We start from the raw sequence: 23,488 nt of genomic DNA, 5'->3' as shown, positions 1-23,488 counted from the left end.
GATATTGATGTTTCAGATATTATGATATATGCTATGATATGATATTTCAGATGTAAAATTCAAGCTTTAGCATTAATTTCATATTGAAATATATTTTTTCACAGAAAGAATTCACACACAATCCATGTGGTTTTTACACTTTACATGAGAAACACTACGCTTCATATGAAGAGACTGAAACGAACCCTGGCCTGATGCGTGCATGTAGCCTGTGTGGGCTGAACTCATGTCCAGGAGCTGAACGGCTGCCCTCTGACATGTGGACTGGGACCAAAGGCACCTTCGGCCTGCCAGTGCTGAGAGGCACTCAGATGCCCTCTCTCACCACAGTCAGTCTCACCTCCACAGTGCCGGCCTGTACTGCATGACGTCAGACTGCCTACAGATTATTTTCCCATGTTTTTCCTCTTAATCCGCCCTCCAGCTTTTCATCTAAAGAGCCAGCCATTTGCCAAGCTCTGGTCTCTCCACACACACACACACACACACACACAAACAAGGTAGCAGAGAGATTAACACATATCAGAATAACACTGAAATGATAAAAAACAGCTCTCACACATGGTAACTGATTCGTAATGTCCACTGTAAACAACTGAAAGCAATCATTTAAACTGAGGGAAAGCATATTTGGGAATGAGATTAGGGTTAGTGAAATGAGATATTGGGGAGTGATATTACTCTCCCTGCTCAGCTTCGGCTTGGTTTTGGACTACGGCTGCTTTTGCCCTACTTTATGCAACAAACATAGAAAGGACAATTCAACAGCTTAGCCTGCTGTGGACTGTGAAGTGTTTTATATTCCATGTCTTGTGTTGTCTTTGCTGGAAGAGATAAAAGTGGCTTATTCAGCCAAGTCGCCCTCCTCTTTGTAAATTTCTCCCAGGATGGAAGGCAGAGAGTTGGCCTTGCTGGTAGATAAAAGGCTCCACTTTCAAACACATCAGTGGCAACCTGAAAGAGTTCAAAACTGTCTGACTGGAGCTGCTACCCTGCATTACGAATGACAGACTTCAGGCAAAATAAGAGCTGCTCTGAACTGAAAAAAATCAAATATCAAAAAAAAAAAAGATTTGGGTTTATTTTCCCAACCGAAGCGAAGCTTTAGCACAGCTCATACGTGAAAATCTTTTATTCAGAAAGAACAGGGATTTTAAAAGATTATGCAATTATAATGAAAATAGAGTCATTATGTATTTAAAAGGGTGGGGAAAAATTACAAAACATCCCCATGTGAAAATCAACTGGAGCAAATAATGTGGATTAATGTGGATTAATCAGTTAAACTTCAGTTACGGTGAGGTAAAATTAAAAGAGAGGTCCCGCTGGAGGCCATGATGTCATAACAACAGCAAAGTTGTATTTAATCGTCGGTATCATATTTAATCATCACGATTTTAGCAACACTTTGTGACTTTTTTTCTTTTTTCTCTTTCCTTCTCTTTTTTAAATGATGGCTTCACTGAACCTTACACTGAATAACTGTGGTACGAAGCTGGTTCTCAACTGGCTCAGTCACTCTGGGTTTTTCTGTCTGGCTACAAGCACATTCATGTGAAAGATACCTGCAGGTAAGTTTAGTTATAGCGACATCAAAAGAGGAAATGTAAACAATAAGACTGCATAGCTAAAATAGAAAAGAAAAAAAAGAAATAATTTCCAATTATTAAAATCAGTCTGAGGACAAACTGTGAATAAATACTGGGATTATTTACAGGAATTATTATTATGAAGTTTCTTGTTGAGTCTTTTTTCTCTTTTGTTTGATAAAGAACAAACTAAATAGATATTGAAAGGAGAAAAAAGATATAGAATAAATATTATGCATGAAATGTATTTTCATTATTATTATTATATTATTTAAGTAAAAATAAATCATATTGCACAGTTAGTAATAACCCGAAGAAGATGGCTCCTGTGGATGTCACACAGGGTTGGATGCTCGCTGTAGGTCCGTCCTCTCTTCTGCAGCAGCTACAGAACCAGACTGTGCAGCAGTGTGTCAGGACACTTCCTGTTGAGCAGCGGTAGAAACTAAGCAGGAGTTTCTGGGGGAGTTTGTTGTGAAGAAGAGGCGCTGCTGGGTCTTCTCGACCACACTCCAGGTCAGATCCTCTGACATGTGGACTCTGTCTCTGTCAATGCATAGTCCAGTGTGCTGTGGTTTCTTGTTCTATGACCACTGGCTTTGTCTCTTTAGTGTTGAGGATCAAGTCATTGTCCTTGCACCACCATCTGGATCTTGTCCCTGTAGGCGCTTTCCTCATTATTTGTGGTCATGGTGTTGGAGCTGTGGGTGGGGCTGCAGACATAGATGAATAGGGAGTAGAGGAGTGGACTGAGGACACAACCTGGGGGGGCACCAGTGTTGAGGATGATGGTAGAGGAGGTTTGTCTAGTCTGATATGGTGGAGTCTGTTGGTGAGAAAGTCCTTGATCCACAGGCAGAGAAAGGTTTTTAGTCCAAGTTTCTGCAGCTTGATGGTTTTTTTCTTCATTATTCTGAACATGTGATGCAGAAGAAAAAGTCAAGTCTGCTGCCAGAGCAGAGAGGAGACATGAGAAGTAGTTTTTGTCTGATGAGGTCAATCTAACTGAGACGTTCATTTATAATGGTGGAAAATATTTAACAGTGTGTGGATCATTTTTCTAATAAAAGATTCTGTCAGATTAAAGAATCAGTGTTTAGAATGAAGCTATAATATTTATCATGTAGTTATTTAGTGATAAACTCTCCTCTGTTTTAGAACCAGTGCAGACACACTGACAGACTCACTTTGACTGATCTATAAAATTATCTGTTGCTCCTTATTATTTGTCACTTAATTGTAAACTCTTTTGTTCCCACTGGGATCCTGTGGAAATGACGCCTCACTTTTCCCAGTGATCTGATTGGTCAGTAGTTTGGCTGTTGACAGGTTTCGATGTGATCCCCTGAAGCTTACCTGCTCCGGAGCAGGTTGGGAGTTCAGTATAAGTTACCATGGTGATTTACCCCGGTAAGAAGTGAACCGCTGTTGTAACCCTGAAAACCCAGAGTTAAACCTGAAAGTAAAGACCTCTGGATTTGAGGGAGCCGCGGATCAGCAGCCACTCTGCACAACCAGCTGAGCCATGGCCCCCTCTCTGGTGCCTGACTGGTGCTTTGAATAAATGTTTTTTCACTGTGGCTGTAAAAAGCTGGACTGGTTGAATCAGTGGCTCCAGGTTCATTCATAATCTGAAATCTAGACAGTTTGGTCCGAGATCATCAGAAAATCAGTGAATTCTGCAGGGATGAATTTTCCATCCACTCTCTGGTTTGAACTGGTACAAGCAGTAGTTCAGTAGTTTTAAAGGACAGATTACCTTTAGCAATATGAGACACTGGGCATTTTATCCTCAAGAGGAAGCATCTCCAAACAACGTTAGCTAAGTCACTCGATGACACAATCAGCAGGCTGCTTGAACATTTTTGATAAATAGTCTTTTCTCTGGCTTTAGGTTTGTGCTCTGTTGTCATCAACAGCAGACATGAGACCCAACTGCAGCTGCTGCATTTACAGTGAGACAGTAATATTATTGTATCTTCACATTTTTTATAACTTTCCAAAGTAGAAAAACTATTTTCAGTTTCATGTTTTCTTATCAGCCAGGAAGCCACTCGTTCCCATTAATTTCATCGAGGCCAGATTAACCAGCTGCTCTGCCCCGATGAACAGTTAAGGTCAGGAGAGATTCTAGTTATGGCAAATAAATGAATTGTTAAATATGTTTTAAGTTCAGCAACTATGACATTTTGTTAATATTAGGTTAGGCAACAGGGAAAGTTGATGTTGTCCTCCTCCTTTAAAGTCAGACGTGTTACACACTCACTCACTCATTCACCTTCCCGACCTCCGCACTTTCTCTGTCCGTCTTTCCTCAGAGAGATAAGATAAGATAAGATAAGATAAGATAAGATAAGATAAGATAAGATAGCCTTTATTAGTCCTTTATTTAAAGGACACACAACTTCCTGCATTGGCACTGAACATTATCACTGGATGTAAAGTGTCACATCTAAAACCATTCAAACACAACTTTATTTAGGGAATGTCACCGCTAACACAAATTTAAATTATAAACGTGTTGAGAGAAAACCACAAATTTATAACTAATCAATTTACTAAAAAAAAATTTTTTTAAATAAAAAAGATTTGTCCTACAGTGAACCTGGAGCTGTTGTGGCACATGGGGGTCTGGGGCCTCAGAGCTGTGGTCCATTCTGTGTGGTAATCCAGGCTTACATTAAACTGTTATATGAAGATCTAGATGTGGAGCCTTAGGACTTATTTCAGTTACATAATCCGCCACAGTGCGGATCATGTCTGCTTTTACTGTGTTTCACTCATTATCTGTAGTAACACACTTTTGAAAAGTCTCCTATCACCACCAGCACTACTCAGTACTCGTGTCAGACCCATCTTCAAAATCAGTCTACATTTTGATCTCAGCTGCACACCAGTGCATTTTTGAGACTGCATCTTGCTGGTTCACATTCAGACATATAAGCACTTGCCACAGTGCTCAGACAGCCTCTGTAGTAGTTCCCACCACACTGGGTGTCTCCAGGACCATATTTTTTCATGAGGACATACACACTCATAGACTCACCAGGTGAAAACAATACAAGCCTCATGCTGTCTCTGCAAATTGGTTTTTATCCTGAATGAAGCCGGAGGCATTCTGGGAGTTCAGACAAACACATAAAAGATGCTTCGGAAGATATTTGACAACAAATTTAAACTCAAAGTTCGTCTTTTCTTTCTTCCAGCTAAGTCTCTGTTCAGTGGATGGAGTTTACTCAGGTCCTGTCATGTGACCGTTTGAGAGACTTTGGTGGACCTTCAGTTAAATTTAACTTTTTTTTTTTTCTAGGGTCCAGTCTCATGAAGTTGAATTGTACGGTTGTACTGGTAGGTTCCTCTAAATACACACGCGCACACACACACACACACATACACACACACACACACACACACACACACACACACACACACACACACACACACACACACACACACACACCATTTGATTAATGAACTCAATGATTAATGAATTGCTTTCAGTCAAGTGTGATTAAGTTCATCACACTACTGGTGACAATAATTTCAGCTCCAAACCACAAGTCAACACATAAAGCACATTCAAAAAATCTCAATCTTTGCAAAACATTCTGTCTAGAAACCTTAAATTTAGATTTATTTATTTTTAAGCACAGTAGTAATTGAAATGAAATGTCTACACATTTCACATAAAAATGAAGTTGTTTTAAGAGGTTAAAAGGTTAAAAACATTTGAAATATCACATAAAATCAAATGTGATTTTTAAATATAGGTTGCATTTTCCTGGAGCTCTGGTATGTATTCTGTATAATGACCAGTGTTAGGATGAAAAAATACCTGCAAAGGTCCGTGATAATCATAAGGAAAACAACAAATCGTAAAAGCAAACAACAACTATCTGTAATTCTGAACTTTTTTTCCCCCCCACCATGATCTCTCATTCAGACTTCAGTTATTTCTCCCAGAGATGCTGCTCGTCGAGGGTGGTGTTCACTTACCGGCTGTGAGACTGAGAGTGTGAGCAGAGAGGAGAAGGAGGCAGAGGACGGGGGGACCTGTCATCCTGCTGGGTGGTGCTGCTCAGACCGAAGGATGCTCCATCTGTTGTCATGAGAGCGGAGGACAGCGGCGGTGTTTCATCTCCCATCCTTCACACTGAGGCTGCTGCACCCCACCGCTCGGGTTTATAGTTAGAGGATTACAGCAGCTCTCTCTCTCTCTCTCTCTCTCTCTCTCTCTCTCTCTCTCTCTCTCTCTCTCTCTCTCTCTGCGCCTGCATTTGTACTTTCATCTATATTTACAGGGCCGTGCAGAGGAGGTGGGGGTGGAGGGGGTGGAAGGGGGCAGCAATGCCCGCATATCGCTTGCCCTCCCTTTCCACTCTACATTTGTCAATTAATCTTTTGTTATTTGAGAGTAATGAGGAAAGTTTTTACTGGCTGCTGTTTATAGATGCTGATAGTGGAATAGCTCCTACTGAATCCTACTGAGTTTGAGGAAATCAATATATCTCTTTGGTTTGATTATGGTTATTAGTTATTATTATGGCTATTATAAGTTATTATTTATTCAACTGGGGTCAGTAAGGAACATTGTAGATTACTGTTTGTGTTCATGGTGTTTCGCCATTTAGTCACTGATGTTCAGTTAATATCATTCATAAGAAATGAGTCCAGTTATAAATGAATAATGGTGATAAAAATGATTTTATTTACATGTAACAAAGTTTTTGTGATCAATTTGTCATAATTTCAAAATGAGTTAAGTATCTGAGAGATGATTTCATAGGGTAGCCAGCTTCCACTGACAGGAACATATGGGTGTATGGTTTTTATTCCTGTCTGTCACATGAGCTCGATCATCACTGGAAATCTCCTGGGAAAATAGAAGAGAATGGGAATCCTGACATATTATTGTAAAAAGTTTTCACCTAATAATAAAAAATATCCTCACACACACACTTAAAAGGAGAATAACTCTCAAACAATAACTGCAAAGGTATCTTAATATACACATACCTCATAAAAACATTGAAAGATTGAAGGGCATGGATCGTACGTTATTTCCAGGTGTTCATCTTTCATTTTTCATTTTATTTTAAATTCAGTTTATTCTAGTTCCTTTTGCAAGCTCCTGTGTATTGAATAATATTTTACATTCACTGACCAGTCAATCGATCCCTGTAAACTAATTCATGATGTGTGGAGGATGCAGGATGTAAACTGTGAGGTCAGAGGTCACCTTGACCTCCCTCTGTGTCGTACAAAACATATTTGACAAAACCATCAATGTAATTTTTCAGAGACAGGGTTTGGTGCACATCCTGTGGGTCAGTCATTTAATAATCCCAGCCTTCAGCTGAGTGTGCTCTGGACAGTGATGAGAGGTGAAGGCAGAGTTCTCCTTTAGGCTTCTGCACCAAATAGTAACTAAACACAAAATATTCATAGTAATATTTTATTTACATAAGCACATGACTGTTACTGACTAAATATAGCTTTTGATCAGCACGTTTGGCTCTGCTTAGATAAACAGCACATTAATAACAACTGCGCAAATACTATGATGATGAAGCTCAGAAAACACAGTAAATACCATTAAGTTATTTATTCATTTATTTGTCAGACCAACACTACATCTTTCCAAACTATCATGATGCAGTTATTTATAAAATAATATATGTTAATCAATAAAAGAACAAAATTCCAAAAAAAAATGTATGACACAACATTGTTTGTGTAGGAGCAACTCCAGGAAGAAATCATTTGTGGTTTTTGTGTCATGTGTAATTCTCCTGTTGTTCACAGAGACCGATGCACTAAAAACAGATAGATTGAAATGAAAACTTATGGTCGTTTATAACTGAATAAAGTTATAAACTATCATAAACAACTAATGCACATACATCTGTATGAAATGAGGACTTGAAGAGTCCATAATGCAAAAAAGGTTAGTGGATGAAAATCATAGTGTTTACAGAGAATATGTAAATAAATGAAGCCAACATAGTTGAATGGACTTTCATGTCGAATAAGTGGGTGGAAGAAGCAGTCCAATCACTACAGGTCCCTCTAGTGGGTTGAAGGGGTCATTACAGGCTCAAGCTCAGATCATAACGTGACCTTACAATGGACCTTTGACCTTTGAGTCAAGAGCTTTATTCAGTGAAATGGGTGTTTTTTTTTGTTTTTTTTGTTTTTTAAATACATGTTGAACATGACACACAGAAAGTGACATAAAAGACACTGTGATCATAAAACATCATAAACATAGTGTATATATAACTAGATTTAGGTGTGTGTGTATGTGTGTGTATGTGTGTGTGCATGGTAGGATGTTCTAATGAGAGTCAATCGTATATAATAATAATATAACAATCATCTTGATAATAATGATAATAATAATAATAATAATGATAATATGATAGCATCAATGTGATAAATGCCATGATAATAGTAATGAGATAGAAAGTTATATAGTCACATATTTACATGTACATGTATACACACACAGTATAATAATAGTAAAAATAATATATGGTAATAATATGATATAATACAATAATAATGATGATCGATTCTATTCATGTAGTAGGGGTGGGGGAGAGACTACACTAGAAAGCCAGAGGGGCAGGCAAGGGGCCCCCAGCCCAACCATCCAGTGCTGCAATCAGGGGCCCATGCAGCAGACAGCCAGGGCAGCCTGGCAAGCCCCCCCTCTCCTTCCCTCCGATCGAGGGTTTTGAAATTGGGCGGCTTTGGGCAACCCCCAGACCATTTTGGAGGGGGTCTGTCCACTGAGGAAAGATGCACCTCTCTCCCTCTCTCCCTGTAAGACAGAGGGACGTCCTGTTAGGTCCTGGGTGCTTTTGGGAACTTGTTCCCTTGCAGAACCCATCCCAGGTCTACGTGGAGACTTTCATTCAAAATGCTCTTCTCTGCAGTCATCATTATTAAACCTGTGCTTGTTCAAATCTGGTAAGTCTTTATTCATTTCCATGATACTTAACCCTGCACTGTCCCTCTGATGTAGCAGATGAGTGATGCAGAATTAACCCCGGAGGATGTGAGATGATTTGATTGCTGAGGATGAGTGCTGTGGTTTCCATTCCACGGTCCTCCTTACATTTGGCGCTGTAGCTGAATCTCCCAGCAGATTATGATGTCACGGCGGCGGAGTGGGAATAGAAGCAGCCCTTCATCTGCAGCCAGGGATCACACTCAGGATTAAGTGCATGTGGGTGGTGGTCTGTGGCCAGTGAATGCTCAGGAGCAGTGGAGCTGAGATCAGACAGTGCTGCAGGCTTTTCCCTTGTGGACCTTGTAGGAAATGAAACTGGATATTTGCTGTCAGAAGATGAAGAATGACACAAAGACAATGGGAGAACTCTAATGCTTGTTTTCCCTCCTTTGGTAAGATAAATGATTTGAATCTGCTGTTTATGAAAGTAATCTTTCTTTGAGTCATTACCTCCTCTGGGAAACCAAACTTTTTACTTGTCAAATATCATGAAAAACATCAATATGTGGTCATTAATCATTCTTCCGCATTTTACTGACACTTTTTCTAGACTGTGTCCGTGGCCCATAACAGCCACTAAGCAAGATGAAGGTGAAATGGACCATGCTGGGCATGGTCGTCTTCTTTCTGCTGTCGGTGGTCATGACCTGCTGTTTTATTTGGCAGTATAGGATGCCAAAGCTGAAGACAGGTAACGTTTCTCCAGCCGCTACAGATTTCCACCCACACATAGACTTTTTAAAACATATAGTATGACTTCCCATCCTGGAACTTAGTGAGCGCTCTTAGCCTCTTTGCTGTAATTGCTCGTTTGCAGAAGCTGCAGCAGGATTACACAAAGCTGGAAATAGTGACAGCAGGATTAGCTGCCCTGTGAAGCAGACTTTAACTCCTGCTGAGAGACAAGAGGAGGAGGCAGGGTGGAGCAGAGCAGTGGTGCTTTGTATGTGACAATAAATGTGATATTCAGGGTGTACTGTGTGACTGTGGCAAACACGATGCATCTGAAGGACTCAATGATTAACATCATAGAAACAGCTCAGCTTTATAACCTTGTTAAACACATTTACACCAGTTAATAATGAACCTCACATTAATCATGGTTTAGTGTGTGCTGCTGGATTATTGCTGCTGGATTATTGCATATATATACATATATAACAGAAAATGTGTTTCCTACTATTTACTATGTCTACAAATTATATTTTAAATCACCTTAATTCACAAGGACAGTTACAGGAGTACAGAGATATTCCAAACTGCAGAATACTATCTTAATATAAAATGAAATTACCTATTGTATTAATATATTGTAACTTTAATCATTGTACAAATTTAGGTTATCTCAATTATAAAAATATTTTTTATCACTGATATAAATTAGTATTTATGAATTATTGATTATAAAAATTACCATATTCATTTGTGTTGTATGTGAAGTGGTGCAATATTATTTGAGTTTATCATATTATTGATTAATATTTCTTCACTGACTTTATTGTATAATTTACCATCAGTTGCAGCACTTTTTTATTGCATATATGATATATATGTTGTAGGTGTAACATTTGCTTATTTACAACCCCCCTTGTGTGGAGCACTTTTGGTTCCCATCTGCCATTGTTTACAGGGGGACAGGTGTCCTGCTAAGAGAGTAGAATAAAGTTATGTCAACTGTCCTGACTTATTGGTGGTGATTGTAGAGCTAAAAGAAAATCATAGCCCGATTGTTGCCCACAGCCCAGAGGGACTGGAGAACACTACTGACCAAAAAAAAATCAGAGTTACAATATCTTAGTAATGCGTTAGTGCAGATAGGTATTGAATAGCAGAATTATATGTCTGTCACAAGTTAAGGGAACTTTCTCACAGGTGGAATCCTGTTAGTCTTTCACTGTTAATGGTCAAAAAAATAATCCATTGAAAAATGTAATTTTTAGTTATGAGCACTACACTGTAAATTTCCTTTGACTTCCATTATATTGGGGTTGAAGCTGAGGCTCAGTGACAGATATTATAGGGAAGATGTGTTATGTTCTTGATAGTCGTCTGTCTGTATTTTAAGCTTGCAGTTGTTTTACATTGTGACCTGGATATGAGGAGCAACAGCCACTGCCCATTAGACTTTTCTTAAACCATGGAGAGCACCTGCAGGGGAATGAATAGGATTCATGAAGAAAGATGTTCTGATGTTAACAAGTCTGTCAGTTTCATCAGATGACATAAAAACATGCAAATACAAGAAGGACAGATTTTTCTCCGGCTCGTAGGTTTAATGTCAGAGATGTAGAAGAGCCAGGTGTCTTCGACTTTCCCAAAATCTAAATTTGACATTTTATATTTGCACAACACAAACATTCTGAAAGGTGTGAAAGTAGGCAGAGAAGGTAAATATCATTTCAGTAAATATTAGCTCTTTTTGTTTGTAGTTTATCCAATATTTGAAAAGTTAATAAAACTAAATTTGATCCACACATGAATTTCATTTGGTTCCCCACATGGGTTTGAGTGATTTAATTCACACAAGAGGTGAAAGAATACACATTTCAACAACTGTCTAATTTACAGGATGTGTTAGAATTGTTTAGCTAGAAACCTTAGTTTTGTTCAGTTACAGAGCTCCAACATGGCAACCCCCACAACGAGGACAGACACGTAGTGAGTGCATCCAGCAGATGGGCAGGAAATAGCTCCTTAACATGTCTAGGTCTTGGTTTCTACATGTGTTAAACATGTACTACAACAGACAGCATGGGAGTTGTTGGAAGCTAAGTTAATAATCATAATAATAATATTAATAATGAGCTCCTGGAATGAGTTCAGTCTATGTTGGAAGGTTATCCAGTCACACCTGGGATCTGCCTGTCATGTCATACCACAATAACACCATGTCTGTATGTTTCATACGTGTTAAACCTTTTTCCTTCTCCACAGAAGTGGTGGAAAAAAAAGTGACATTAGAGGAGATGTGCCCTCGCTTCCCTGAGCCTGTGCCCCTCAAACATCCGATAACGTCACTGAGGGTGGCCTTAGAGAAGGTGAATCTCTCTCAACAAGTTTAAAAATTCGTACTACAGTGTTTTATCATGTGGAGATTCTGAATATAGTCAGTTTTCTCTCCTAACAGATAGATATACTCCTGAGGTCGAGTGTTCACTCCACCAAGCTGCCAGCCATATCAGCCATCGTGGTGTTAAATGACTCTGTTCTGTGGAACGGAAACTTTGGCAAGAAGAACATAAGCGACCCTTCCTCATCTGCACCTAATGAGTACACAGTGTACAGGTGAGATTTACAGTCATGCACAGTGTGTACCACATAATATGTGACAAATATGACAAAAGGGAAGTGGAATTAATATTATCTAGTCCTAAAAGCTGCTCAGCCAGTTCATAATATTAGCAGCTCAATTTGAATAATAATCATCAGCACACAATGCAACCTGCAGTCTAATTCTTCTGTTGGATATTGTAGGCTTACAGTTAGAATTAGGGGTCCTGGTTAGGATTAGACCTTCACTGTATTAAGCATCGTATAGGACCAGTAATCAATGAGACTGAACCACTCACCAAATGAAGTGCTTCAATCTGTGCAGCAGCAGTGGGGATGCTGTGTATTATTAAATCAGGATACATTCATTTAATCAACTGGAATAAGAAGGTGCTGCATTCACTGTAATCACTGTAATTGCAGAATTGCAAGCCTCTCTAAAATCTTCCCCACACTGATGCTGTACAAGCTGTGGGAGGACGGCCTGGTGGACTCTCTGGACGACCCTCTGGAGAAATACGCAGAAAACTTCACCATCAAGAACCCACTGGAGAAAAGTGGGGCACCAGCTTCCTCGTCCCTCCGCAGCCGCTCCCCTGCACTCAGTCTGCGCAGGATGGCCAGCCAGCTCTCAGGTAAGCACACAGTCTGACAAGACTAGGAGGCAGGCAGCCTCGTAGAAATGACTGGAACACATGAAGAAGCAAAATGAACAACCTGGCAGAGGATGGGTTAATGACAGCTTGTATGTACACGCTGACAGGGCCGATGGGGAACTGGGAACAGGTGTGTGGGAGGGCGGGGACAGGTCAGGTGAAAGAGAGACAGATGAGCAGGTGCACGAGGGAGTCAGGTAACAGGGAGGGAAGTCAGAGGGCAATGACTGCACAGTTTAATAGCAACGCAGGGCAAAGGGAGGTGGGAATGTGGCTGAAGACAGGAACATAGAGGCAGAATGGGCAACAGGCCTGGGACAGGATGTTGTCTTACATCATAGTTAGCTACCTGGAGTCATAACCCAGACCACAGGCCATGATTAAACGGAACAAACACGTAAATGGTATTGTAAGGTGTAGAAACAGACCAAAAGGGAAGGGCCGAGTGGGGGAGCCACGCTGAAGGCTGAGGCTTTCATATCCATGTGACTGGCCCCACAGTCAGGCTCCTCTGACACGAGTTAAGGACACTTTCAGAGCCTTGCTGGGCAGGGATGGTCCCACTAGGTACATTCATAAATAATGGATTTTTAAAAATGCACCAAGCACTAATGAGACGGACACTTCAGCACAGGCTGTTTTAAGTCATTTTACTGAGTGAACTTGTAAAACAATCTTCTTCTATGACAGAACACTAACTCCAGTTGTCCTTTAAATAATTCTGAATTGTGGATAATTGGTTAAATTAACACTAAACATTCACAAGATGTAAGATGGTTCAGCTCAAGGAAAAAATGAAAAAAAAAACCAAAATCTTACTGTAAAGGGGTGTGGCAGTCACAATCGTCAGTTTGGAGTTGAATAGGGGTAGCTTGGCCTCGATCTGTCTTCTGGATATTTAGTCCTCCAAGTTTGTCTATTCATAAACACTGGTAAAAAGCAAGTTCCTAGAGTTAATTTCGGGTTGAAATCGGTCTTTGTTCAAGTTATTGCGGTCACCACATATAGATGCCGGAGCAGAGACATAGATGTGTCCTAATATATAGGCCACATCCTTTGGAGGATGACCCGAAATGGTCTGCTATGGTCTGGTCTGGTATGGTATGGTCTGGTATAAAGGATTATTGCTTTGCATCAACAGCTGTGCCCGACCTTACTGTTGCACATAACACATAAGTTTTTGTCACAGAACCTTGAGGTTTTAACAGTTCTACTGTTGGCTGTTGAACTGAGCTGAAACTGAAAGAATATTCCTTGGGCTCTTGGGTGTTGTTTGCTTTCATTACCAGTGTGCAATGGATCTTGGAATAGGTAAGGCCACAAAGAATCCACCCATTGGATCCTTCATCTCCCGGCCACATTTGAAGGAGCCTTTGAAATGAGTCAGCCTATTTGTGCTGTTGTAACTCCATCAGTTTTCCAATGCAACCTCTGAAGGAGGAGGCCCCTGAATTGGGACACAGCTAATAAAAGACACATCTCAAAAACTGCTTACAAGCTTTGCAAAGCTAACATCTAAAGCTAAACAGATCCATGACAGTGTGTGAAGAAAGCAGATTGGTCAAAGTGTAGGTGTACACTCACATACTTGACACCATGTAATTCCTTTTAAGGACACATCTCTACCACCCACTACAGTACCTTAGTTACCCTTGGCTCATCTAAACAGAGAGGAGCTAAAATTATACTGAGCTGTGTCCAGATATAGAGGTAATCAGCTCAGTTCTCTCAGATTAACAGAGGGGGAAGCCCTGCAGGATGCTGGGGGAAAGAAGGAAGATAATATTTTTAAACCATTACTCATGGACAGGTTTTCATGCTAACCTGATGATGGCACTAGATCAGGATCTTCAAAGTCTCAATGTGGACTTTCTCAACCCATATTTTGTAAACGAATATTGAGCAAGAAGATTTGAATCCAAAATTCACCAACAACACCATACCATTTGATTGACTATATATACTGTATTTTAAATATTATTTGGATTGGCTAGAGGATTCAGGAAGGATTGGATGAAGGTTGTGTTCATTGGGATGGTATGGGTTGATGGAAGGGATGAAAAGGGGTTGAATGCATGGAGATGAGCAAGGGCCAAACAGGGTCATAGTGTGGCTGGAGCACTGAGGAACTCAGGGATTGAGACTCAGGGTGAGAGTAGGTCCAATGAGCTTAGTCATCACCTGTGGCTCATTGGATCCAGGACCTCCTTGCTGTTAGACAACACTGCCGATCGCTGAGCCACGCTGCCACCCTGCTGAGAGAGGAGAGGAGAAGAACAGGGTTTAGGGGGAACAGTCATGAGAAGTGAGACAACCATGAGAAAAGGGGTTAGGTACATTTATATAGGTTTGCACAGATGATTGAATTGGCGGGGGCATGGCATGGTCTTGTCCCTGAACCTTAGTTTTAATACCTTCTTTATATGTGTGCATGACATATATATGCTGAGGACATTTGCTTTGTTACTAATGTCCAAGTGTTTCCATGTATAATTACTGTGCATAGTTCTTTCTTTAAAGCAGACCATGCTTTCATGAATGAAGTAGCCCACAGATATACACACCAGTTTTACTCACTCAGGTTTTCTAATATTTTTACAGGGTTACCCAGAAGATTAAGGTCAACTAATCTCCTTTGGAGTGGAGACACAGAGGCAGCCCTTAATTTGTTACAGGATGATGTCCTTGTGGCAAATCCAGGCACCAAGTAAGACTCTGTTTCCTTCCTGGGTCACACTATTTTTGACTCTGATGACTTTAGACAGTCTGTACATTTTGCAAGCGGGTTTATGTCTATTCAAAGAACAACAATCCTTTTGGTATTTTGTAAACAGGTAACTTGTGAACACTTGTGACATCACTGTTTCCTCTCCCTCAGATGCCACTACAGCAATGTTGCTTTTTCCTTATTGGCCAACATCTTGGCCCAAAAGGTTACTGGTTCAGACTTTGAGAGCTGGGTGTCAAACAACATTCTGGAGCGGCTCAGCATGGAAGACACTGGTTTCAACATAACTCCAACCATAGAGAGGCAGATGGCTGTGGGTGTGTACAGCAATGGCCAGCCGGCTCCACTCTACAACCTCGGCTGGTACCGACCTGCAGGTCAGATGTACTCCACAGCAGCTGACATGGCCAAGCTCATGATGACACTGCTGGGTGCATACGGTGGGACCCTGCTCCGCCAGGACACCCTGAACACCATGCTGACCCCAGTGGCACAATGCCACAGTGGCTACTTCGCCAACTCCACCGGCACACCGTGGGAGATCAATGAGCAGTTCGGCTATGATGTGGTGAGGAAGGATGGCGACCTGGATGGTTACGCGGCCACTCTCTCCTTAGTGCCACGGCTCAAGCTGGGACTGGTAATCCTGATGGCAGGGGTACGGCCTGCAAATGAGGACCTTGTGAGCCAGGCCTATAGCTATCTCATCCCTGTAGTCAAGAACGCTTTCAGGGATGCTCAAAGAACTCTAAGACCACCGCCCAACCCAGCTCCATATATTGGTTTTTTCACTTACAGGAATATGACTTTCTATGAGATTAAGGTGGGCTCAGATGGAGTGCTTGTCATGCAGCAGTTTGGACCACAGGTGGACACAACTGTGCCGTCCAAGTACCGAACTATTCGGCTGGATTACTTGCAGAATAGGGTGTTCAGGGTGGTGTTTGACAGCCCGTACCCTTGCAAGTTGAAAGTTAACAGCGCCTCAGTCTCCCTGGAGACACAGGACAGACAGCTCTTCAACTTTTACCTGTTCAACAAGAAAGGTCTGTCGCCAGGGTTCGATTCCCCAGGACTCAACACTTACAGGGTTACAAGGATAGCTGGTAGACCATACTTTACTTCATGATGACAGGAATACAGGAATTCAGCCTAGCACAAGTTTGTCACTGGACAAATGCAGTGGAAAATTTGATATTGCAAACAATTGCTCAGTGGTCATGTGTCATTGGATGCTCTCTTGTTCAAGTTGCTGAATTTTAATATAATATCTTTCTGCTCATAAAACCAATTGTATCATTTAGTTTTGTCCAAGTCTCCAAAGCAAACTTTAAGAGTTATTCTTCTGTTAAGTATCCAACACAAGCATTTCAGAACTGACACTGCTGTATAATGTGTTCTGAGTCATGTTTGGTTAATGGACAATGCTGCATCATTCCTTTTCTATCTCTAAGTGCCTGCAGTGTGACCTAGAAAGAGGAAAAGCACTGTTGATTTAAATGTCAAGTGGTTAGATTTTTCAAGATTCAAATTCACTAGGGGAGCAGGTGAACACGTTTTCTATAAACAATAAATACGAGATACAAGATATTATGCAAAATTAACTCGTATATTAAATGTTTATTAAGTCTATATTGAGCGTTAATTAACGATTAAGTGACGATATGCATGCATTTGCATTGCATATTGGTAGATACACAGGTGGCACTGATGTTACTGGAAAAATATCTATTGAACGGTCCTGTGGTACACAACACCTTAATACACAATAACCGCATATACATACACACGGAGGAACACATTAGAATCATTGTTCCATGTAATATAACAACAATTAAAATAAACACTCAATGGGAGAACAAAGTAGGGCTAACGTTGACAGAATTTATCTATTATATCTATATGTATCTAATATACGTAAATATTAGATGTTTCACAGAGCTAATATTTACTACAGGTTTATCTATAGCATCACATTACATTGTGGACGGAGACAGGCTCAACAAATACACTCTGAACAGGTTCAGGGAATTCACTTCAGTGCCATTTAATCAAAAACACATTTTTGCCTCCTCTTGTACAGTGATCCTATGGAAGCGTAATGCATTCACTTGAGGAAAAAAATACATTCTGCTCTGTTTTTCTAAATTCAGAACCTAAATCTCAGAACTTGTTAATCCAATTTATCTCCACTTCCTCCAAAATGGTCTTTATCTTTAAATGTAAGCCTGGTTTTGTATCAATTCTGATAATTGGCTTCACAATTAATTTACAGCTGCAGGAAAGTGTCTAAATACGTTTGTCAATGTGATATTTAACTTTTTCCTTTTTAATAAATTTGCAAAATTTTGAAAACTGTTTTCACTTTGTCATTATTGGGTATTGAGTGTAGACTGATGAGAGGAAACATTTAAGGATTTTAGCATAAAATGAGAGGTCTGAAGACTTTCTGAATGCACTGTAAATTTTATTCATAGTAATAAATGCAGACAAAATGTTCACTTTAAATCATTGTAATGATGAGTTTGTGAGTGTGTGTGTATTTTAAACAAGTTTTTTTTAACAGAGTTCCTATAGAAAACTCAATGATTTACTAACGTTAGTGATGCTGTTAGTAACTGTGACTAATTTAATGGAGCAAAGATGAATATTAGGAAATTGAATTGCAATCATAAACAGTGGTCATGTCTCTAACATAATATCTGGAGCACAAAAAATAACAAGGAAACACAGCGAGACAATGAGGAACTGAGAGATTTCACACTGGAATTTATTGCAACTGATTCAACCTCGAGTCAAGTTCAAACAAACAACTTCAATAAAAACAGTTTGGACATTTTCATGCTTCAACAGGATTTCTGATCATCAAACTGAGCTCACTCATTTACTCATCTGTTTGACATGTCTGAGGACAATACTGAACTTCTCCTGTGATATCTTAGCTGCTCAGCATTTCCTAATTTTTATCTATTTATATATTTATGATCTTTATATTGTTATTGTAATTTTATGAATTGTTTTAACATAAACAGATTTCTGAAAAGCACTTAAAATCTAATGATCATAGATTAACTAGAAGGCAATGCAGCAATGTATTAGAATGATAAATCCTAACAGAGTTATTGATAATTATCAGTGTTTTATTTTGATATTTATCAATATCAAAGTTTTTTTTTTTTTTTTTTTCTATCCATCCATTCAAACATGCTGAAGTTTACTTTTGTACCACAAGAGGGCAACAAAAAACTTCCATGATCACAATGCACAGTCACACATTCAGTTAGTGGGAATCATGTAGACTATATATAAAAGAAATAACATTACTATATAATCATTCTCAGAGATAATCATCATGGCATTGGAAAGAGAGATATGATAATGACAGTCGGTCAGCAGGAAACACTGGAAGTCAACGTCATCTCTAGAGTGTAGAGACGTCATTTTACTGCTGAAGTTGGATGTAATTTGCCTTTAAAGACAAAACACAAGGACATATGAAGGCAAAAGGGAGAGTGAGTGTGGCCTCTGCTGGCTGCTACATTTTCTGGATCATGACCTGGAATTTACCTGCAGACACAAAGAACACAAGGAGAAGAAAGCATAAGTTAGTCACCGGAGACAAACATTAAAAACAGGTCTGAATAGGGCTGAAAATAAAAAGAAACCCTACTGATGATGACAGAGAGATGTGGTTGAAAGCTCTTGAAAAAAAGGAAGAAGAGTTCAAATGTTTTTGTCAAATTACTCTTAGCAAGATCAACACTACACTTTGTGTCTCTGAATGATGGACAAGTGATGAGATGTGTGTCTTACACGCAGGCATGACGGACACCTCAGCAGTCACAATACTCTTCACTCCCAGGTTGGACAGAGCTCCTCTCACCAGACCACAGGTGAAGGCCAGGTACTGCAGAAAGACAAACAGCCATATGATGAGCAGGGACGTCCTAACACAGCTGTTGTGCGTCTGTGTGCTGTGGCGCAGCAGCTCTTCAAACACCCCAGTGCGCTGTTAAAGTAAGAACTCTTAACTTACTAACTCACAGGGACCTTAGTGAGAGTTTGGCTCAGCGCACATAAAGAACCACAACTTATATCTGTAAAATTTTTGGAAAAATGTGGCAAATAGAGCAAGTTTAAGAAAAGTTTAGTTTTTTTTTTTCTCTGAAAATCTTCCTCTTAATTTGTATTGAAGTGCACGGAGCTGTTGAGATGCTCTCATGTTGCTCAGGGGCTGACTGTTGAAAAACCAGACGTCCAGTTGTTTCACACTGTGTGATATTGAACACGTTTTCCTCCGGTCTGAGGAAAAATTATGTGTGTAGAATGAAATTTGTGCAATAAACTGCAATAAATCAAAAACTGTACAAGATATCAAAAATCTGAATACAAGTTTCAATAGCTGAAAGTGAAGCTGAAATCCTCTCCATTCATTTGACAAAAACTTTTGGCTGAATCAGCAATCACACATAATTACCAACTGTGTTATTAATGTGTTTAGAAGAAGCTTAATTCTTAAATATATCAAATTTAATCCTTAGTTTCACTAAATGGTTGCGATTGGTTTTGTTACTGGGCTGAGTGAAATAACAACAGAAACTAATTAAAAAGATCCAATGAGGGATCCTGAAGGATTCAGATTTCATAAGTGGATTGGGAAACTGGATTCAAATTCAGTAAAATGCTGATGAACCTCATCCCTACTGAGTCTGGAGCTGTGTGAGGCCCTGCTGGTCTGGGATCAGCTGCCTCATGAAAAAACAATCCAGGGCCTTATAGAACAAATCACGACGGAGTCACAGAGTCTGATGAAATCGAGGCGGAGCACCTTAGGAGCGTGTTCCAGGTACTGTTTACCAGCTGACAGCTGACTCAGCAGGCGGAACTTGTTGTCCTGGAGAACATAGATGCCCTGAAACACACCACAGACAAAGGTAATAACTCGGATGATATTCATACACCATAAAGTGTATTACAAATGTTTAAGACTAAATGAATGATTTCAGTCTGTCAGGGCTGAGCCTGATGAGCAGTCTGTTAACTCAGTGTTACCTGGTGATTGGTCCGCAGGTTGTCTATCTGCTTCTTGAACACACAGGTCCAGAAGTCCTTACAGATGAACTTCATGATGTCCAGCTCGTCTTTGAACCGTGCTGCGTCTTTTGTCAGTCTGGAGAAAAGGAAAACGCCAGAAGCTTTGAATGAAAGTATTATTGCCACAAAGGAATGATACTTGATGAAAAGTTAAAGACCAACATTCAATTTAAATATAATCACTGGCTGTGATTATCGTTGGTATCCCCCAGAGAAGGTGACTTACTGATTGTGCCACTGGGTAACCATGTGCTGCACACACCTTCACAGAAGCTGAGGCAATGACATCACATGTGCAAAACTGGGGGATTTTTGCCTGATTCACCTTAAAACACTTAAATTGTTGGTGTGAAAGTTGTGAAAAACATCACACATCATTGTGCTGGTATCAGGAGTCTCATCAAACAGTTTGATGACTTTGAATTCAACACTGAGCAAAAAAGAAAATGTTGTGCATACAGTACAAATTACAGCAAGATTATCAGGATCACTGCGGACTCACCAGTCGTTAGATCCAAACACTGAAACACTTGATATTAAGACTTGTGGAACTGATTTTGCGTATTTTGAAAAATACAGAGCAATGGACCTCTGAACTGACAGCGAGGCAAACTTCAGTCATCATCCAGTGGATGTGCTGAAAAAAGTTCAGCTCTGTGGGAGTACGGGTGATTTATTGTGATTTTTTTGAAGTTTGGAAGGTGCAATGATTGTGATGATGACAAATTTATATTTTCTGTAATAAGTACGATTAATCCACTTTAATCAATCATTAGTATAATTTTAGCTATACTAAAATTACAGTATAGCTCAAGCCATTTTGAGAAAAATGCAAAAAATGTAAACTTCATTATTAGAGCACCACCCATCAGGCAATATGTGTCATATCTTATTTTTTATACTTTATATTTTTCTGCCTGATGAGTTTCACATGTTCATGAGATCTGATCATAACTGAAACCCCTAAAATGTCCATCAAAGGCTGCCTCCTCAGACTGAGTGTGGGAGAATTCCATTCACAGACAGTAAAAATACAACTTTGACACAGCGAAACTTCAACTCCTGAAACCTCTAATTAGAAGACTGAACGAGTGAAGCAGAGTGGTCCACAACCAATATGAGAGGCGGCCATGTGCAACAGAGGAGGACACGGAGACCTGCAGAAAGACTCGGAGGCAGCTGAGTGAGTCCAGAAAACCTCTGAATTAACCTGCATCTGGAAGAGCAAAGAAAAAAGCTCCACGTGCTGAGCTCTGCTGAGTGTTTGCAGCAGCAGGACGGGGTGTGTGTGTGTGGTTGAGTCTGAATAAACTCAGGGTGGTGAAGGAACATGTGACTCACTGATGTGTTTTCAACAGTGGCAGAATGTAAATGCATCATCTCACCTCCTCTACTCATCTACTCAAAATATCTCTAGAAATAACACAAGTTGGCTCCAGTTTGACAAACTACAACAACAACAACCTGAAAAGAGCCGCTCTGCACAATTCCTACTTTTACTTTCAATATCTAAGGTATTTACTTATGTACATTTAAGCAAACATTTTACTTTTAATGGAGTACTTTAGGCTATGGAATTACTACTGTTATTTAGGTAAAGGATCTGAATACTTCTCCCCCCACTGGTTAGTGACGGAGCTCTGTGCCGCAGAGGAAGAGGGCACACCAGGCTCTGGATAACCTCACCATTGTTAGAAGGAGATTCATTGTTGACTTGACTCTGCACATGGGATTAGTTGACATGAAACTACTCCTTTAAATATTATTATTTCAATAATACAGAGAGGAATGGGTTCTCTCTGGGGCGGTGTTGTGCTTGATGCTTTATAAATGTGCTGACTGTTACTGTTTTCACTCTTAAAAAGTGGAAGAAATCATTCTAAATGTATAAATGATGAAGCCTTGTGTCTCCTCCACGACCTTACTGTTGAATCCATAATAAGACAATGACTCAAACAGAGACTATTATTTTAGGCCATCATATACTGAGCCACAGCTGACCCCCTCCCGTCCCATGTCTGCAGCAGCCTGGTAGTTACCTCTCTATTAGTCCTTGGCCGACTCGGAATCCCATATTCTCCAGTTTGGTAATATTTCTTCCATTTTCCTGAATGAATGACAGAAGAAGTGGTGAATAAACAGAACCATCGACCCCTGGCTGCTCAGGTCGTGAAGCCGCCGTGGAGCGCCTCCTGACGGGCAGTTCCTCACCGTCTCTCCGCCCTCAGCGGACTTGGAAATGTACTGAATCACTTCGTTGTGGAGGAACTGGAAGGGAGCTTCGTCTGCCATCCTTCTCCCTGTGACAGCAGCGGGTCCGCCGGGGGCCACTTACACCGGGGCCGGCCTCATTCCTCCACACCGACACAAACACAGCACGGTCGCTTTCTGTCGCTTCCGTGTTGTTTATGTTGTTTACCGGGGGGGGGGCAGAGAGCACCGCTGCCCCTCCACCGCCACCAGCCGGCCAGGAGGACCAACTACGGTGGCCCTGAGAGCTCAACGCACTGCGACTTAAAAAAAACACGTCCAAATGTGTGACAAGACACAAACAAATAAGAAAAATACGTTCATCAGTTTGACAACACAACTCATCCAAATACTCACAACACAAATACACAAATGTGCTGTAAATACTGACAAATCAACCCAATACATCAACGCAACCCAACACACGTACCCACAAATACTCACAACAGGACGGAAATGTTTCCGGGGGGCACAAAAAAGTGATGAACCCCGGAATGCTGTGTGACCGGGCATTGAATAACGTTTCTCTGTTGTTGTTTCTTTGTATTAATGCCTGCTGTTTTTGTGTCGTGTGTTTGTATTAATCCTTACACTGTTGTGATCTCTGTGTTCAATAAGGTTGTTGACAAAAAAAGCACTGAGTAATGTTTGTAAAAAAATAAAAAGCTACATACACCCGCTGTTTTAGGAAATGACTGAGCCCTTTGACCTTTTCCCTCCAATGGGCTCGGCTCAGACAGACTGAACACGTCAGACAGACCAACACAGTCTTGGTTTTGCTCATTTTATAGAGTGTGTTAACAACGAAAATAGTATAGAATATCACCTGACTCATACTTGCATTGATATTTGTATGATAGTTTTATGTGTCACGCATAATGCC

At 40.3% G+C, this 23,488-nt stretch overlaps 2 protein-coding genes and 1 long non-coding RNA gene across 3 annotated transcripts; 2 read left to right on the top strand and 1 right to left on the bottom strand.

The window, feature by feature from the left end:
- Positions 1–1,980: 1,980 nt before the first annotated feature.
- LOC139620054 (uncharacterized) lies at positions 1,981–5,844 on the top strand. The gene is made up of 3 exons (XR_011690725.1): positions 1,981–2,105; positions 4,900–4,937; positions 5,533–5,844. It is a non-coding gene; the product is annotated as an uncharacterized lncRNA (long non-coding RNA).
- Positions 5,845–8,855: 3,011 nt separating this feature from the next.
- Positions 8,856–17,863, top strand: LOC139620044 (putative beta-lactamase-like 1). The gene is made up of 7 exons (XM_071475190.1): positions 8,856–8,999; positions 9,158–9,298; positions 11,542–11,645; positions 11,735–11,892; positions 12,301–12,512; positions 15,135–15,240; positions 15,412–17,863. Exons 2-7 carry the CDS (start codon positions 9,193–9,195, stop codon positions 16,388–16,390), a joined length of 1,665 nt encoding a protein of 554 aa, XP_071331291.1. The 5' UTR covers positions 8,856–8,999; positions 9,158–9,192; the 3' UTR covers positions 16,391–17,863.
- Positions 17,864–18,010: 147 nt separating this feature from the next.
- Positions 18,011–22,778, bottom strand: trappc6b (trafficking protein particle complex subunit 6B). Its single transcript, XM_071475202.1, has 6 exons — positions 22,567–22,778; positions 22,395–22,462; positions 20,314–20,431; positions 20,090–20,173; positions 19,075–19,168; positions 18,011–18,828 (listed from the first exon to the last, which is right to left on the bottom strand). The coding sequence occupies exons 1-6, from the start codon at positions 22,645–22,647 to the stop codon at positions 18,797–18,799; spliced, it is 477 nt and encodes a 158-aa protein (XP_071331303.1). The 5' UTR covers positions 22,648–22,778; the 3' UTR covers positions 18,011–18,796.
- Between the last annotated feature and the right edge of the window lie 710 nt (positions 22,779–23,488).

The sequence above is a fragment of the Trachinotus anak genome, unplaced genomic scaffold (assembly GCF_046630095.1).
Source record: "Trachinotus anak isolate AG129_WGS33_773 ecotype Australia unplaced genomic scaffold, CSIRO_AGI_Tana_v1 ptg000004l, whole genome shotgun sequence".
In the NCBI taxonomy this organism is placed as follows: Eukaryota; Metazoa; Chordata; class Actinopteri; order Carangiformes; family Carangidae; genus Trachinotus; species Trachinotus anak.
Note: the sequence above shows the minus strand (reverse complement) of the source record. Positions and strands in the feature narration are given on the sequence as shown.